General features: G+C 42.2%; 2 protein-coding genes and 1 pseudogene across 4 annotated transcripts in view; 2 read left to right on the top strand and 1 right to left on the bottom strand.

The window, feature by feature from the left end:
* Positions 1-7,309, top strand: part of LOC112483560 (vacuolar protein sorting-associated protein 13B-like) — a gene marked incomplete at its 5' end in the record, with an annotated part of 42,254 nt that extends 34,945 nt beyond the window's left edge. The window contains 4 exon segments of the mRNA XM_025050072.1: positions 1-86; positions 2,258-2,360; positions 2,962-3,211; positions 7,037-7,309. The exon segment at positions 1-86 is cut by the window's left edge and continues 49 nt beyond it. Coding sequence (XP_024905840.1) covers positions 1-86; positions 2,258-2,360; positions 2,962-3,211; positions 7,037-7,285 — 688 coding nt within the window.
* Positions 7,310-8,130: 821 nt separating this feature from the next.
* LOC112483719 lies at positions 8,131-8,248 on the top strand (annotated as a pseudogene).
* Positions 8,249-9,482: 1,234 nt separating this feature from the next.
* Positions 9,483-18,081, bottom strand: LOC102895163 (cytochrome c oxidase subunit 6C). 3 transcript variants are annotated; one of them, XM_006916651.3, is made up of 4 exons: positions 17,928-18,081; positions 16,293-16,422; positions 15,040-15,168; positions 9,483-9,603 (listed from the first exon to the last, which is right to left on the bottom strand). In XM_006916651.3, the coding sequence occupies exons 1-3, from the start codon at positions 17,987-17,989 to the stop codon at positions 15,055-15,057; spliced, it is 306 nt and encodes a 101-aa protein (XP_006916713.2). In that variant the 5' UTR covers positions 17,990-18,081; the 3' UTR covers positions 9,483-9,603; positions 15,040-15,054. The 3 variants fall into 3 exon arrangements, with proteins under 3 accessions (XP_006916713.2, XP_015448548.1, XP_006916714.1); XM_015593062.2 differs by lacking the exon at positions 17,928-18,081 and adding an exon at positions 17,823-17,911; XM_006916652.3 differs by lacking the exon at positions 17,928-18,081 and adding an exon at positions 17,219-17,243.
* Positions 18,082-18,769: the final 688 nt, after the last annotated feature.

Here is an 18,769-nt window from a genome sequence, read left to right as displayed (position 1 = left end):
TATCTCGGGTGTGGGGAAAGGAATCATGGGGGTGTTCACCAAACCCATCGGAGGAGCGGCTGAGCTCGTGTCGCAGACTGGTTACGGTGAGTCGATGGAAACCTGTTGGCCACTCAGACATTGTCACTTCGTTTGTGTTTCTGTACCAAGGGTTCCCGAAGGTGATCTAGACTTCATGCGGCAAGAGTGAAAAATAGAAGGAGTAAATGTGTAAGGAGATGAGTAGCTGTCTTTCTCACCTCCTTGTGCTTATCCACATGAAGAGCTGAATTGTACTATTCATAGTAAATTATAATAATAAAATTATAGAGCCAGGAAACCAATTAGTAATTTCAATATATGTATACATGTCATGGAATCTTTTTACAGTACATTTAATAAAATAGACTTTAATGAAAAGTAACCAGTTAGAGATTGAAGGCAATATGTAGACTGTATTGAAGCAGAGAATTATTACTTTTTCTGGTGAGCAATTTGAAAGGAAAAATAGATTAAGAGGCAGAAAGATATCTTTAAATTACAATGTATATGTATTTGGGAAATGAGAGAGGGTGGAACACGCATGTGTGGGCCTTGCCTGTCTGTAGGTGTCTGCACACATGTGCCCACAGAGCTTGGTGCTTGGTGTGACTTGCTCACCTGCAGACTCCGTGCTGCTGTTGGAGCCAGGCCAGGTCTCACGGCCAGTGGCAGCAAAGACATATGACCGCAACTGGAATCTTTCCCCAGGCAGGCAGCTGTGGAGAAGTGGGGCTCATGGCGCTGCTTGCACTTGCAGAGTGGAGTCCAGGGCCTCCCCGCATCCGTGCACGTGCACACAGGAACGGGTGTGAGAAAGGCCTCCTCCCATGCTGTTTTCTGCATATTCTTGACAGAGCACATGGAAGTGACTTTTAATGAACAGATGACTAGAATTACCTTTTTACCCAAAATCAGTGTCATCATTTCGGTGGTGACGCAGGCTGCCTAGCTAGTATCACAGACTAGGCGTGCTCCCTCATTTTTAAGACATGTGAGCACTCTGCATCTGGCCACACAATCTGCAGGGGACATTTCACTGCAGGCATCCTCAGTAGATCTGACAAGAAGCAGCCAGATCAGGGCATTAAAACAGCGTCAGAAAGGGAGCGAGCAGCGGACCAATGCCTGGACTCAGGCAGCTGTCGGAGAGGCTCCTTTAAGAGATCAGACAGATCCACACAGATGCGAACATGTTCCTCTTCGCTTCTCCTCGGCCTCCGCCCTCTTTGTTTCTGTCTCTCCTGTGAATGACATTTCCACTCACAGGGAAACTGACAAAAAGGACTTCTGCATCTCATAAGAGGACAGAGTTAAGTACTCCCTTATCAAATGCTTACACATTAATAAAAACAGTATTCTTTTTCCTATAGACCAGTGAGGGAAAGTCAGCTCATACTTCATAAATTCCTTTGGTTTCGAAAATGCCATTGTCCCTCACCATGCGTTTCCCAGGGCCAGGGAGCTCTCCTTATGTAAGAGCATCTCAGAACAGAGCTTCACGTGGCCTTATTGGTCTCCATCATTCTTGTAAAACTTTTATTACCACACTGAAGGTTTTACAAACCACTAACTCTTAGTCTAATGACTGAGCCTCATTTATAAACATTTACAAGCCCTCAGAAAGCACACATGCTGTACCATCTTTGGTTCTGGAGAGTCTCTTTAGAGGCCTGCGTGGCTGCTGCTCGGTGCCCTCATTTGGTGCTGGCACCAGAGAGAGCGTGTCATAAACCAGAGGCCCCAAGAGCGCTCATAAATGTATATGGATTCATGTTGAACAGCTGGATTAAGTCACTTAAATACTGTATCTAGGCAAACTGTGCCTTTGTGCACATCTCTGTTGTGTTTTTTTATTATTTGACCAGCCACGGCACAGATACAGAGGTATTGTAATATTAAGCAACAAAGTCAACTAACAGTCGACTTTTTTATCACATAAATTGTAAATGATGTGTAAACCATTGGTCAGGACCAGTTATACCCAGGAGCATTATGCTTTCTCTAATTCTCAGTCTGTGCTTGGACTGTAACTGATTGAATTTCGGTTCGTAGTTAATGTAAGGTCAGGATTAAGAGCATTGCAGTGCTTAATGATTATCTATACACTTACTTCCAAAGACGTGAGGTCATTTTGGATCTGTAGCATTTTATGGGTGGTGCAAAGCAGATGACGTCACTGTAGCATGGACCTGTTTTCCAGAAAACAACTAGTAAAACTCCCCTTCTCTTACCACAGGTATTCTACATGGAGCTGGACTTTCTCAGCTTCCCAAACAGCGCTATCAGCCAAGTGATCTACATGCTGACCAGGCTCCAAATAGCCACGTCAAATACGTCTGGTAAAGTTATCGAGACACTTGCTCAACTGCACACGCACACTGTTCGCTAACGGGGCCTGGCTTTCTCTCAGGATGACAAGCTGCACTTCCAGGGGCTTCCAAGAGGAGCAGTCATGGCCAGCATCTCAGGCAGCACGTCCTAGAGCCAGGGAAAAGCCGCTGTCCCCAGCTCTGGGCCTGCCACACAGGGGAGGGCACACATCGCCGGAGAAGCTGGGGCCTGCAAGAGGGCCCGAGATTCTCTGGCCACACAATCTGCAGGGGCCTGCAAGAGGGCCTGAGAAGCTGGGGCCTGCAAGAGGGCCCAAGATTCTCTGGCCTCCTAATTAGGGGTGACATGTCTGATGGGAAGAAAGGGAACTGACCAGAGCTGCGGGCCATCTTTTCCCCAGAAAGAGGTGGGCTCTGTTGACCAGAATCAGTTTGAGAATTAAAGTGACGATTACATTTCAAGCTAAAATTAACACTCAGCCTGCTGAGGGCCCTTTGTCCTTGGGCAGCATTGTGTAGGATGGCCCCAGCCCTTGGTACAACAGTGAGCGCTGATGTTGATCATTTTTCCAAAGCTGGCTCCTGGCCTCATTTTTCTCTTTTGCAACAGGAAAATGCTTCAGTCTCTGGGCAGACCGGAAGTCTACATGGCCCTGGATGTGGTTCTGGTGAGGGGCTCAGGCCAGGAGCATGAAGGGTGCCTGCTGCTGACATCAGAAGTGCTCTTCGTGGTGAGTGTCAGTGAGGACACACAGCAGCAGGCCTTCCCCGTCACGGAGATCGACTGTGCACAGGACAGCAAGCAAAACAACCTGCTCGTCGTGCAGCTCAGGCAGCCGAGAGTAGCCTGCGATGTGGAGGTACAGTTCATAAAACAGGGTGACTGAGGCTAGTTTCCAGCAAAGTCAGCATGTGGGCTGATCGCTTGTACCGGGCATTTATGAACCCACAACCTCTGCAGTGGCTACTGGAGGAAGGAGTGTGGGAAGTGAGGGGGCCGTTACAGAAGGGAGTTCAGAAGGCCCACCCAGGCATACATGTGAGCCTTTCCCAGGGAAGCCTAACAGTAGGCCAAATGGACTCACGACCTGGGGCTAAGCCACCTTATGAATTGAACGAGGCTTCATTGTCATGAGACTGGAGTGGACAGGACAGGACAGGACAATGGAACTCCAGAACAAGCAGGTCTGTACAAGGGCTAGGACAGAGGCGGTCACGAGGTGGGCCCACGCCTGCACATGGCCTAGGCGAGGCTGCACCTGGTCTGTGGAACTGGAGAGCACTGCCGTAGAGGCGAGGGGCGTCGTGCCTGGAGCAGGGCATGAGCACTAAGCCAGACCTGTGCAGGTTCACACACCAGGAGGTCTGACTCCCTCCCTCCCCACACCCAATCCCTGAGACTTGAGAGATCGGGATTTTGTAAACAGATACATCACTCCCATCCCATCCCTTGCTCTGTGTCCTGTGTGGCTCTGTCTGTGTTCTCTTCCGCATAGGACAGTTTCTCATCCCATAAGTTCTGCGGGATACCTCCTGGGGTGCTGCTTAGGCTCTTGGGGCAGCTTCCTGGCCACACAGCTCCTGAGATGTTCTGGCTGCCGGCTCTTGGCCACACATACGTTGATGTGAAACAAGCAGGGCAGACTCGGTGTCAGGGGTCAGGGGTGAACACCGACAATAGTGGCACACGCTTCCTGCAGTCCAGCCCGGGTCAGCAGATGTGCCCACTGGAAAGCTGCCCTCTGCGCCTGCCTCCCGCTCGGCCTGATCTATGGGGCCTGAGAGTTGACCTCAGAAAAAGACATCTTTTCCCACGTGGCAAGATGGGGGTGGATTGGGGACAGTGTGGAGCCCGCGAGTCCTAAACTGGGCACTGAGGGGCCCCGGGAAAAGACAGCAAACCTGCCTCTAGCAGGTCCTGCCCGGTCCCTTCATTGTTTTCTTCCTGGTATGGAAGCCTGTGTCTCCCTCACACCACTGTTTGGGTAAAATTCTCTGAGATGGAAGGCAGCCAAGCACAACAACTGAGATTTCTCTAGTTTCTTGGATCACAATCAGTCAGGCTTTAAGCTGGGGCTTGGCACTAGGACTGCATTGCTGCTTCGAGTTGATGACTTTCTGGGAATAAACAGAGGTCAGATGTCCAGGCTGACTTTATTAGATCTGCCAAAATCTTCTGATCTAGTTGACAGTAAAGCAGCAGTGATGTGGCTACAGGATTTGGCAGCGGATAGCATCATTATCTTCAAGTCCTTGGTCCTTAACGAGAAACTTCCAAGGCCCTGAGGAGTATCCGTGACCATCATTATTCCTTAGCTGTTTGGGAAATATTTCAGATCCTAAACTATTGAGACGAGAGATTCATCTTTTGCTGTTAAACTGTCTATTGTGATCCTTCTCTCTTCAGCTTTTCTGTCTGAGGAGGGCACTGTAGGGAATTACCATAGCTGGAGGGAACGAGACCTCAGTTTCTCTAGGGGGCAGTGAGGTGGTATCCGGAGTCACCACCCCTGGAAGCTGCCAAGGCTGAGACCGTGGGACCACCGAGTTGGAGGCAGAAGCACTGCCACTCTGGACACCATGCTCTTCGCTGCTTTTCCATCGGTGGTCAGGGATGACAGAGGGTTGGGATTAAGGGATGGCAAAAACAGACGTGGAAAAAGACTGAGCAGGAACTGCAGGGCTGTGATCAGAGATACTGAGCTCAGATGGCAGCGCCTGGCACTGGACAGAAAAGGTAGATGTCCAGTGTTTCAGCCTCCAAATTCTACTTAGTATCTATTCCACTTTACCTCTCCCCTCAATTCCTCATAAGAAACAATTGCCCCCTTAGTCCTGTGTCCAAACCCCAAATTTTTCCAGTCACCCCAAAGGGTACTCAAGCTGCAGAACAAACTAGTCACTTTTCTCCTGAGACAGTAAACCCTTCCTTCAGAGTGCTGTAATCCAGTGTAGTGTGTGTGTGTGTGTGTGTGTGTGTGGTCGGGGGGTCACTCAGTGGTGCTGTTTGACACAGTGAATTTTCCGTGGTTGGCACCCATGTCGGTGCATACCAACCTAATCCACAGACATAAAGCTGGGTTAAGAAGCCTACCTGCTGTCTTCCAGGGAAAACTAAGAACAGTATTTTAAGATCTTTATATAAAATGGCTTTTCTGGTTTTTGCTTTAGATACTAGGAAACACAGCTCCTTTGAATTTTGAAAGGAATTAACTTGGAGATGACATCATTCAGTTTATTCAAATATGGGAGGATTCAGATTTTTTAAAATCAGCATTTGCTTTTCTTGGTTAAATGCAGCCATTTTTAGGGTAATAATTGCTTAATGTGCCTGGCACATTACTGAAATCCCTTATGAGAAGCTCAAAATGAATCAGGTCAGTTTACTCCTTGGCCAGGTTCCTTCCACAACACGGTTTTCCTGTGCTGCCGTTCAGGAGGAGCAATTAGGACTGTGCATGCAAAGCTTTCCAGATGGATTCTGACCCCATCAAATGATATCATCGGGGCTCTGGCTTTTGCCTGGTGCTGCGCAGCTTTCATGTGTCAGTGAATCTTTGGGGGCCTTTATTTTTCTTCCTAAGACTAAAAATGAGACGCAAACTCTAACAGATACCCTGCTTACTATTCTGCCGGCCTCTTTACCACCCCACTGGCTTTCTGCAACTTTTAAGACACCTTTGGCCATTGTTTATGTGCCCTGCACAGGAAACATACAGAAATTCTTTACGTTACTACTTTGAGAACTAAAAAGCCCTCTTTAAAAGTTTTTAATTCTTCCAGAGTGGGCTTGCCAACATTTACTAAAAACCACTGTAAGGTCAGTGGCTACCTGATTCCCACAGACCCGAGGCTTACACTGGAAACTTACCAGTCCCCTTATGTACACACTAGTTCGCTACAGATTCAGGGTGGGAGTAATTTATAGCTCCGACTGCCTTTGATGGGTGCTTTCTCAGAAAACCTCACTTACGAACTTACGTAGTATATTTCAGTTGTTTGAGTTCCACTGAAGATGAGCCAGACTTTTATGAACCATAAATGTACTTTGCATCCTCCTTTTTTCCATAAAAATTTCCCCTTCCTCTGCCCAGTTTTATTTTATCTGGCTTTAAATCCTAGTATTTATAAAAACAGAAAATGTTACAGTTCAAAAGGTATTTTTTTACTGCTCTGTCCGAAGCCACTGGTTTGAAAGAGGTGCTCTTCACTTTTTCTGTTAGACTGAAAAGGTTGTCTGAAAAGGGTTGAGGACGCAGGCGAACAGCTTTTATTTCAGAGCTTAGTTTAACTGTGATTAGATTTAAGCAGAAACCCTCTGTGAAAGGGGTTTAGCAGGATTCATTCTTTGTTCCTGGGCTGGTTAATTAATAAAGAGCAGTGACAAATGTTTTAATAGTTAACGAGTAAAATGTTACCAAATCAACTTTAAACATGGGAGTTTTACATACCACCAAATGCTTATTCAAAGGAGGTTGTCCTTATGTTCTTGTGTAGCTTTTTGTTATACTGCTTTAATTAGTGTTATTGCAAGAAGAAAAGGGAAACGGTTTTGGATTAAATGGCTTTATTAGGTAACCTAAAAATATATCAAATGTATCAAGGCAGAAGAAAAGGAGTAGTTTTGTTGTGGTAGTCTCCTTATGAGTTTGACAACTAAAGCATCTTTTATTTTTGGATCCCAGGTGGATGGAGTCCGAGAGAGACTATCAGAGCAACAGTACAGCAGACTTGTGGACTATGTCACAAAGACATCTTGTCACCTGTCCCCCAGCTGCTCTTCCATGCAGACACCATGCCCTGTGGTAGCTGTGGAACCTCTCCCCTCCACTGTGAAAACATACCACTATATGGTTGATCCGCATTTTGCTCAAGTCTTCATTAGTAAATTTACCATGGTGAAAAATAAAGCCCTGAGGAAAGGGTTCCCCTGAGGCCCCTCCTCTGGTGTCAGTTCCTGCTTGTGCAATTTATTTTTGAAAAAGAAACCTAACTAGCTCTAACATCTGATATTGGCTCCAAGATCAACACTTTTCTGTAGTTAATAGGTAATTTTCTAGCCTCTTCTAAAATTCAGATTCTTCCTTCTAAAACTTGACACTAATGGATAAAAAATTCTTCCTTTCCCATTTGGAGACAATGATTAACAGAATCCTGTATGTTGTACTCTTACCATAGAAAATGCATTCCTTTTTGCTTTTATTTGCTAAAATTTTGACTGTAATTAGGACCTGTTAATTCTCAACTCTAACGTAAAATGTGGTCAGGCCTTAAGAATAGAATAGCAGGGAAAACATTAAAACTTCATTCCGAGTTACATCTCATTTTAGGCTGAGACTGTTCTTTGCCTAATGCCCTCATCTGCAAAGGGTGTCTTTAAATGAAATTACATGTTTAGGATTTTATTAACTTGTTAAATTTCTTATATGTGATGTATTTAAGTGAAAGCTCATGTGTGTGTTTCTACTTTAAAGTCTACAGTTTACGAAATTTACCATTCTGATGACTATCCATACATTTTGGAAAATTTTTTTCTAGTTTGTTTTACTAAGTCAAGCTTAGAGTACATCTTTTGTGTCAACTGATGAAGACTCAAAATGCTCATTGAGTTTTAGTTTCATAAAACATACCACCTTTGACATGCCCTGTGGAAGGGGTATACCGGGTTCATGCTGCCCTGCTGCACTGGTTAAGAGTCAAGAACCTCAAAATTAACCTCAATAAACCAGACCAAATTGTTTATTTTGAATTGACTTGCTCAAGTATAAGGATATTCCTGGTCTACAGCCATGCCACCCTGAACACGCCCGATCCCGTTGATCTTGGAAGCTAAGCAGGGTCGGGCCTGGTTAGTACTTGGATGGGAGACCACCTAGGAAGACCTGATGCTGTAGGCGTTATAAAAAAAAAAAAAATCCTGGTTTCTAATACTATTATTTTGCATTTAATGACACATTTGGCTCAAGATCCTAAATCACTAGATATCATGTTTAATATTCAGTAAGTATCTCAAGACTCCAATTAAAACACTTACTGGTTACATCCCAACTTGGGCCTGCAACCTGTTACCTACAATTGTGAAACACTAAGAAAATTCAATTTCACATGCCCACTGATCTTTAAGACCTGATGCTGTAGGCGTTATATAAGAAGTCTCAGGTTATTGGGCATAAGAAGTCACATTAGTTATTTCTGAAAGCAACACTGCTAATGGACAGTGCAGACTGAATATGGAAAAATGGTTCCTCCATTAGTATGTTATCACACTCATTTAGGAAAGTGAGTTGTCAGCCTCAAGAGTAACTATTTTAAGAATGTAAATATGTATTCATATCTTTTATGGTAACTGTGCTTACTAAGAATTGTTATATAAAATTGTTTAAAATAAAAGGAATCTTTCAATTCCTGACCACACCTAAATGTGTATTGTTACCAGGGGTTTTTATTAAATGCAAATTTTCACTGATAACAGGATTTAAATTAGCTCACATTAGGACTTAAGAACTAAGTTAAAAAGGATGAAACTTTTGTTATAAAATGACAATTGGTGATTAAATTTGCTTTGGAAAAATAAACAATGTTTAAAGCTCTTTGCGGTATCACTTTGATCACAACAAAATAACAAAGGGAGATAGGTCCTAAGATCTAAAAGTCGGCACAGCCATTAGCAGACACGACTCAATGCCACTTAACTCGGCTAGATACATATTCCAAATTGCACGTATATCCTATATTGTTAGCTCTTTAATAAAGCATTACTGAATAAAGAACCCTTAATTTCAGTTATATATTAGGTCTGTCTGGTGGTCGATCCAGCAAGGCTACCAAACGGTGACGCTAAGACCCCAGGACACATTTTATTGGACAGCGATCTGTCTCTTCTGAGAGCCCACAGTGTAGTCATGGTGGGCTCATGTAGGCCCCCTAAACTGATGGCCCAGGACCAAGAAACTATGCTGAGCAGTATCTAGGAAATGGACAAAATATAAGAGCAATCAAAAATGTCCTAAAATGATATTTTTTAATACTGAAATCAAGTTACCTAAGACTCACAATGCGTTAAAACCCCTAACCAATTCTGATGCAACTGCCCAGATATATCGGTGAAAATAAATAAGCAAAGACTTATTGTCCACAGTATTTGTTAACTGTTTATTTATCAAGAGAAACTATTTCTTAGCCCAAATATTCATGCTTCATATTTCAGGAACACAGGTCAGTGACAAAATTTTCATGGAAGTCAACTCAAATTCTGTGGAGAAAAACACAATGGCTAAGTTAATGACAAGCATTCTCTCAATATCTCACCACCCTTGAGATCACCTGAGGTCTATTCCTACTAGTGGAGCCCACACTTTGCTCACTCATGTTTCACCCAGAAGCCCAGTTCAGGCTGCCTGGGCTCCAGGTCCATCCTCCACCAAGCTCCCTGACCAGCCTCTTTTCCATTTATGGCATTACCACACCTTACACTGGTTTATTGTTTTCATTTACCAAATTCTGCTTTTTAATTATCTCTTAAGTCTACCCCTCTCCTTTCCTTCCTCATACCCACATACTGTTTTAAAAGTGGCAGCCCATCTGCTCTAAACAATTTCTTTGTCTCCAAATCCATTTTTCTTATTGGTTTTTAAACACAACCAACTTCTTATAAAAAAGGTTAATCATCCTGTTAACATCTGATCGTTACGTACACCCATTGTGGAAAATTTGAAAAGTTCAAAGGTGTAAGAAAACACCAATGTTAAGATTAAGATTCCACACAGAACCAGTAATATCTTCTTGATCTTTTTACCTTCAGTCTTTTTTTAATGTGCAATTTAACAGATCATACTTAAAATTCTTAGTTTTCTATTATAATCTCTTCATGTTACTTTGTGAATATCATTTCTAATGGACCTAACAGTAGTATGAAAAAGGCACAATTCCTTATCAATTTTCCAACCACTGGAAATAAAGTTCTAAGTAATTTTATAGCTAATTACTGCATGCATCTATCTGCATTTCAGATATTAAGATAAACTATACAAATGGAATATTACAGAATTGAATCTAATATCAGGCAAGTAACTTAATCAAAATCATCCTTGAATCTTTCAGAAAACCAATCTAAATCCAATGCAGGTCTCCCCAAACCCCTACCCCCAATCTTGGGGAAGATATGTACATGTGGCATGTGGAATGCTCACTTGGGTAGTCTGCCTGAAAAGCAGATTCTCATTCCCCTTATCACATCAAACTCACACTGGGGTGGTGGAGATCACCTAACTCTGTTACACTGTTCTATCTTTTTTGTTGACCTGCATAAAGTTAAATACATGAACGTTCATCCAGTACTTGATACATGTTTTCACATAAATTCAGTGGACGACCTTTCATCAGCACACAATCCCTTCATCTGTCCTTTTCTAGACATAAAATCTTAATTCACACTATCCAGAGGCATAAGGACTTTGTAGACATGACAGACCAAACCAGAATCTATGGGAAGCCATCAAGTCACTTATGGACGCCCAATTAACAAAAGGTGTCAATAACTTTTAAAAGCAGTTCTAAAAATGTGATTTTTTCCTAATGCCAATCTACCAATTAATAATATGTGAAATGATTTTTAACATAAGTAGCTTCGTATGCCTGCAAGGTGGTGCACTAAAAAGCACCAGACTCCCACTCCCCCACAGAAAAAGAAAAACATATGCACCAAAGTGTGTGTGAGAACTCTAGAAATCAGTTAAGAATCTGCAGCAAACAAACACCTAAACAAGAAAAAGCGACACTCGAAACTGAGATTTTTTTCTCACCTTTGCCCCACCCCTTATAAGTGCAACAGCGTGGTCAGGAGGAACCTAACCAATTCCTGGCTCCTCCCCTCAGGACAGAAGGAAGTGAGCCCTGCTTGCAACTTTCTGGCTTGAGGGACTTTTCTATCTTGCCAATCTCAGAACACTGATGGGACTGGTGACAGTTTAGATAGCAGATTGCAAACTGCTGAAAGCAGCTGAAGACTCAAGGGCACCAATGAGCAATAGGTTATGGGCAGAACAGAAAAAGAGCTAAGGCTACTAGAGAAAGCCAGTGTGAGACTCTTAGGAATTCTTAAAAGCAACTGAGTATAACTGCAACAAAAATGCCTGCAAAGGCTCAAGGAAGACATAGCCCCAGAAAAAGTCAGAAACAACCCGAGCTTTCGTGCCAGGCTGTTTAGTGAAGATCTTCCCCTGCATGAAGCCAGTCCACGCACAATGCACACAGTGGGAGAGATGGCTATTTAACATGATAAAGACTTTAAAACAACTGTCTTAAATATGCTCGCGCGAAAGAAGTCAAGACAACTAAACAAAATCAAGAAAACTACATGAACAAATTGAGAATATCAACAAAGGAATTGTTTTAAACATACAAATTCTACAGAAAATACAGTAACTGAATTGAAAAACTCATTAGAGGGTTTCAACAACAGACTCACACACAGGCAAATCTGAAAACAGTTTTCTGAATTGAATCAGAGAAGCAAAAAGAAAAAAAGTAAATGAGAGCTTAAAGGACTTAAATTTATTTTTTAAAATGGTCAAAAACTGCCCAAATTTGAAGAAATGGATATACAAATACAAGAAGTTACTTGAAAGTAGGATGAACCCAAAAAGACCCCACCAAGACACATTGTAGTCAAACTGACAAAAACCAAAGACATGAATCTTGAAAACAGCAAGAGAGAAAACTTTCACAACCTACAAGGGACAGCCTCTGTAAGACTGTCAGTGGATTTCTCAGTACAAACCTTGCAGGTCAGAAGGCTGTCGAATATATTTAAAGTGCTCAAAAAAAAACACTGTCAAAAGAGAATACTGTATCTAGCAAGAGTCCTTCGAAAACGAAGAAATTAAAGACATTCTCAGATAAATAAAAGTTAAAGGATTAGGAACTCATTACTACTAGGTCTGCAATGAGACTTCTACAAGTTGAAATTAAAATATATGAGACAATAATGCAAAGCCATGTTAAAATAGAGTTCTCCAGTAACAGATGCATAGATGTGGTTCTAGGGTTAATCGGTCAAGATCCTGAATTTGACATGAGACTATAAAGACATGGAATGGTTCAGAGGAGGATCAATACATTTTCCACTACAAAGTCATCCTTTACGCCCTCAGGGACATGTCTTCAAGCTGAAGAGCAGAAAGAGCAGCCACAGCCTGAAAAGAACAGCTTTCTGGATGCCTTTCCAGTTTTCTCCTTAACCTCCAACTTCCATTTAAAATAAGGCTCACACGGCAGCAAGTCCATACAATATCATTACGATTATTCTCCTCTACCTTAGAGGGGCATTCTTCATAATAATGTTGAAATGCTGTTTTTTACAAGTACTTTAACCTGTGATAATTATTTTAAAAATTTTAACACTAACTGAATAATGCAGATCTTAGGGACAATTAAGGCAGCATTCAATTATAGTGGATATTGTAACAAGGACATGGAAAATCTACTTTTAACGTACCAATCTTGTTTTTAGAAAAATTCTTTTCCAGTATTTCAATAAAAGTTATTTTATAGGGGATACTTAAAACTAGTATTTAAGCTTTAAATGACAGTAGTATTGGCATAGAATAAAATGACAACTATTTATTGTATCAATTTCTAATACTATATAGAATTTCTTGTAATATATTTGTTTTCACGTTCAGATGTTTCTAACTGCATCGTCTACTTGTTATGATCATCTCACTTCGTAAATAAAAGACTTGAACAACATTACTACAAATTGGACATAACAGTTACAAAACATTCTAAGCAATGAAAACAGAAAACACAATACTCTCAACTGCTTATGGAACATTCTGCAGGACAGACCATGACAGATCCATAAACTGGTAAGGAAATTGAATCAGTAATCAAAAACCTCCCAACAAAGAAAAGCCCTGGATCATATGGCTTCACAGGTGAATTACACTAAACATTTAAAGAATACCAATCTTCCTCAAGCTCTTCCAAAAAAAACTGAAGAGAACACTTTTAAATTTAAATTTAATTTTTAAAACTAAAACCTCTTAGAAGAGAACAAGAGAAGCTTTATGACATTGGATTTGGCAATGATTTCCTAGATGACACCAAAAGCACAGGCAACAAAAATATTACATAAATTAGACTCCATCAAAATTTAAATGTCTGTTCATCAGACACAATCAATAGAGTGAAGTCAATCTACAGAATGGGAGAAAATATTTGCAAATTATACAGGGTTTAAAGCAGTGGTCCCCAACCTTTTTGGCACCAGGGCCTGGTGCTCCTATGAGAGTCTAATGCCTGATGATCTGAGGTGGAGCTGAGGCGGTGATGCTGGCGCTGGGGAGCGGCTGCAAATACAGATGAAGCTTTGCTCACCCACCGCTCACCTGATTTACGGCCCAGTTCCTAACAGGCCACAGACCTGCACTGGTCCGCAGTTGGAGACTCCTGGTTTAAAGAACTACAACTCAACAACGACAAAAAACCCAATTGGATTAAAAATAGGCAAAGGATTTGAACAGACATTTCTCCAAAAAACATATACAAATGGTCAAGCATGAGAAAAAAATGCTCAACATCATTAACCATTATGAAACTATAAATGAAAACCACAATGAAATATCACCTCACATCCATTCGGATGAGGACTATCAAAAAAAAAAAACCACCAGAAACACTAGTGTTAGCAAGGATATGGAGAATCTGTATGTTGGTAGTAGTGTAGGGAGGAGGCAAGAGAATTAAAATGTTAATCAAGCCACAATCAGAGACCGCAGTGTGCTGATCAACCTTGCAGCCAGGCCAGGAAGACACGTGCAGAACAAAGAAAGACTTCTGCTGTGGTTGCTAACAACCCATTCCCCACATCTGTGAAGCGGAACCCGGAACCAAGACCAAGAGTCATTACCTATGGCTAAAACTATGAGGGAACCTATGAATTAAAGGCTAGGAACTGCCAAGCAGGCCTTTCACTCTACATATTCTTACCATCCCCTCCCAAATACTTCCCCTTCTTCACTGTATGTCCATATCAAAGGAAATGGGAACTAAAGAATGACATATAAACTGAATACCCTGAACACTCAGGATCCCTCCCACTGTCCCTCACTCTCTGCCTCTGAGAGGAGACCACACTCTCTGAAGTGTTACCCCTTCTCTAATAAACTTTCGCTGACTCACTTTGGCGCATGTGTTGAATTCCTTCTACACTCTCTGCCAAAGGGCCTCTTCTCTCCGTGTAGGGCTTGGTCTCCCCCCACCACCTCAGGGAAATTTGCCCTGTCCTGCATCAGTAGAGTGTAAAATGGTGCAGCCACTATGTAAAATAATATGGTGGATCGTTGAAAATTATAAATAGGACTACCATATGATCCAGCAACTCCACTTCTGGAATTTACTCAATTCTAACACATGCTGTAACAAGATGAACCTTGAGGATGTTACAGTAAGTGAAATAAGCCAATCACACAGATAAATATGATGTAGGATGGTGCTTGCCAGGATTGGGAGGGAAGGGAGTTGTTTAATGGGTATAGTTTCAGTTCTGCAAGATGAAGAGTTTTGGAAATTGGTTGTATGACAACGTGACTGTACTTAACAATACTGAACTATACATTTAAAAATAGTGAAAATGGTAAATTTTATGTGTATTGTACAATTAAACAGTAACTTCAAATAACATTACCTTTATATTCTGAAATCACTTTGCACTCTGAAAGATACCAGCCTTCCTCATCTCCTCAAAATCTTTCATAGAATCATAATTTCTGTAGAAATCTGCATATGCCTTCTTCCTTGGTTCAGCCACAGCAAACTAAAAAGCAGCATAATCCATTAGGGCTTATTTTCCAGATTATTAAAAATTTACTATGTAAAGACAACATAAATCAGAATGTTTGTGTTTACCTTTAACTTAACTCCATATTTAATAAAACAAAGGGTGGAGACATTGATACAGAAACAAAGAAAAAATCATGACATCAAACCTAGGTTTAATACCTGACCTAATTGTTTCAACCACTACAAGAAAAATCTTAATCATCTTAATCATCCAGCCTGGAATTTTTCGGTCAAGCACCCAAGTCAGGTAATCTGTCACAAGGGCCCTCTCCATCCTCCACCCTCTCATAAAAAGAAGCAATATGCAAGATAAAAAGATCTTGCATTCCCTTCCCACAAAAGAAGTCCTGATCTAAAAATAATCCCTTCTTTTCTTAAAAGCTTCCTTGCCCCTTATTTTCTAGAAAAACCTTCCAAATTATACAAAGCTGGGAGATCCCTTCTAGTGGCTAAATGGGAAGCTACCTAATTCATGAATTGCTTAATAAAGCCAATTAGATCTTCAAATTTAATCAGGCGAATTTTGTTTTTAACAGTGCCAAACAGAACTACTGCCTTCCCCATCCCACTGCTTAAATAAAACAATTATAGCCTGTGTTATGAGCTGAATTGTGTCTCCCAGAATTCATGTTTGGAGATAAGATCTTTAAGGAAGTCATTAAACTGAGGTCTTTAGGGTGGGTGCTAATCCAATATGACTAGCATCCTCATAAAATTCAGATATGCTAATACAGAAGACCCTGTGAAGACAAAGACAGCCATCTACAAACCAAGGAGAAATCAGAAGAAATCAAGCCTGCAGCCATCTTGTTCTTGGATTTCTAGCCTCCAGAGCAGAAAATAAATTTTGTTTAAGCTACTCAGTTTGTGGTACTTTGTGATAGCAGCCCTAGCAAATTAATACAGGTTGATTTAAAGATGGAGGACAAGCTATCTGGTGAATGAGGTACTTTCCCGTCACATGAGGTGAGTGGAGGAACAGTCAGGAATGAGCGCATTAATCTTTAAGGCTATACGTTACTTATAAAAAAAATAGTTCTAAATTTAAATTAGAACTGTATTTTTAGACTATAAGCACAAAGTAAAAGTCAAGCATACCTTATAGAAAGTTGCAACCCCCAGAGATATAATGACTGCTCCAATAATGTGAAATCGCAGACGCTTGGCCAGAAGGCCACGCATCTGAGGTTTCGTCAAAGCACTGGAAGTCATGGTAGTTGTATTTTCCCTGGTGGATAAAATTAAAAAGAAATTATTAGAACATCTAAAGAATTCTTATGCATAATGCATGTTAGTACCTAAGGAGGCATAGGAACGATAGATAGTGGACTGACTCCTCTCACAAAACCTAAGATGTTTAATGGTTTAGCCTTGTGTGGAGGAACAAACTTTCCTTCATCAAGGTTCTTTTGGCAGGCCTAATAATAAAATAGACATGAAACAAGATTTGAAAGAAACAAATCTAATATATATGTATGGGAACCCCACATAAATGAGAGTCAGAGACCCCCACATGCAGCAGAGATTCAGAGACAGGAAAGGGAATCTAGGTATACAAGATTCTGAGCTAGGGATGAGGTAAATGTACCTTGGGGTCTTCGAAGGGTCACAGCCAAATAACTAAACATGTTTAGTAAATAAGTTTGTCTTGCCATAAAGATGGGTCAAAAAAATTACTGCTAATAATCTCTTGTTATAGGCAAGGCCCCTAATTCGAGTTCTTCTAGGTAAAGGGAAGTGCTGAAGTTTCTCTTGAGCCTGAAGCTAAAATCGCCCTTAGCTCAAAACAATCCGCATACCACAGCAGCACGTTCTGTGGTGACCTGTTCTGAACTCCCACATCTACTTCACCTTATTCCTTCCCCTCTCACGTGCTGAACGACAACCCTAAACCAATAAAGATAACTGCGGCACAGAATATATGGTGAAGCAAAAACTACAAACAAAAATCTCTACTAACTACTGGAACGGTAAGCAATGGCTCTAGAAGCGCATTTATAGCATTTACTCTTTTAGAAACTTACTATTAACTCACTCAATCTTCGAAACAACCATGTGAAACAAATTATTCCCACTTTATTGATGAGAAAGCCGGGGCACACGAAGTGACTGAAACTCGGATGGGAACCAGCCGTTCCTCGAGATCACAGAGAAGCTCGGCCCCAAGGCTGCAGCGCGCGGGCGGTCCCCGCAGACCTCCCTCCCGTAACGCGGCCGGTGGGTTGGTGGAAAGACCAGGTGCGGGAGGGAGGCTGTAGGAAGTGCGGCCTCGCCTTCCTGCCACGGGCACTATGATCCTTCACAAAAGATACGGGACAACACCGACCGAGCGCCAGCGTTATGGCTGAATCCCCAACGCTGACACGCCAAATGACAGCTAAATGAGCCCACTCCGTTTTACAAGTGGAAACACTGGGACCAGCCAGATCAAATGACCTAGCCAAGGTCACACTGACTAGGGAAAAAAACAACACAGCGGGCACGGGACCGGTCCAGCCGCCTTCAAAACCCGGCTGGTTTCTCAAGGCCTCCGCAGCCCACCGGCCCCCGCGGGACCCCCGCCACTCTCCTGAGGCCGCGGCAGGTCGTGCCGGGGTCGACGCGGCCGCGAAGTCCGAAGCTCCCCACCGTAGAGCTGCTGAGTCACGGCTCAAATCCAAGGCAAAAAGAGCAGCCAGCGGGAGGCGACAGTTACGGGAACCCGAACGAGGGACGCAAAGAAATACGACTCACCTTAATACCAACGTCCTTCCAGATGGAGAAATGGATGACGCTCCAGCAGCGCGCAGGCGCATAAATAGAGGAAGCGACGAGGTTTCGGCGACGGTGGCCCAAAGAGTTCAAAAAGCTTCTGACGCGCCTGCCTACTCTCGCAGCTGAAGTTCATCTGGGGGGGTATTTAATCTGTATGTCCTTCGATTTAGGGTTTGACCTTCTGAGTACGTTTCCTTAATAAGTTGGAGATATTGCTCTTACTCATATGCAGACTTGATATGAATTTACTACAGAATTCAAAGATATTTCATATGTAAATTTTTAAAAATTTACTCTACAAATGCAGTACAAATCTTCCTGGGCCCGTGGACTTCCCGAACCATGTGCACAAACTGACATTTTTATTATAACTGCCCTGTGTGAATAACCGCTTGGTTTGGATAAAGGGTGCATAAGACAGAGGATTCTTAGGAGCTCAGAGCCCAGCAGATGAAACAGACTTAAACAGATTAAACAGATTAATATCAATCTGAAACGGTGGGCGCTACCAGAGACATGATCCAGCTACTGCAGAAACAATTAGTAGATCTGTACCTCAGCAACATTTTTAAGGCTTCTTATCAAGGGTATACCCATCTAAAAATCTTCACATGGGATTTGTCCAGGTGGTAATTTGTTCCCGTTTCTTTCTCATCCCTATTTCCACTATTGGCCCAGAGAAGATTAAAGTTAGGACTTGCTTTGGCCAATGTAACATGAGTGGAAGTACAATGTGTCATTCTGGGTAGTTACGGGAACCCGAGCCCTAGTTCGGGTTCCCGTAAGCTTTACAACACGGCATGTAGTTTGCCTTGTTCTCT

Source organism: Pteropus alecto, unplaced genomic scaffold (assembly GCF_000325575.1).
Source record: "Pteropus alecto unplaced genomic scaffold, ASM32557v1 scaffold164, whole genome shotgun sequence".
NCBI classification, from domain to species: Eukaryota; Metazoa; Chordata; class Mammalia; order Chiroptera; family Pteropodidae; genus Pteropus; species Pteropus alecto.
This window is presented reverse-complemented; position numbering and strand designations above follow the sequence as displayed.

Bases quoted from the DNA above. Each gene is read 5' to 3' on its own strand.
- LOC102895163 (XM_006916651.3), bottom strand. From the start codon at position 17,989: ATGCGCCTGCGCGCTGCTGGAGCGTCATCCATTTCTCCATCTGGAAGG. The intron at 16,423-17,927 runs GTGAGTCGTATT...TTTATCCACCAG, and splicing joins GGAAGGACGTTGGTATTAAG to GGAAAATACAACTACCATGA. The intron at 15,169-16,292 runs GTATGCTTGACT...GCTGCTTTTTAG, and splicing joins GGGTTGCAACTTTCTATAAG to TTTGCTGTGGCTGAACCAAG.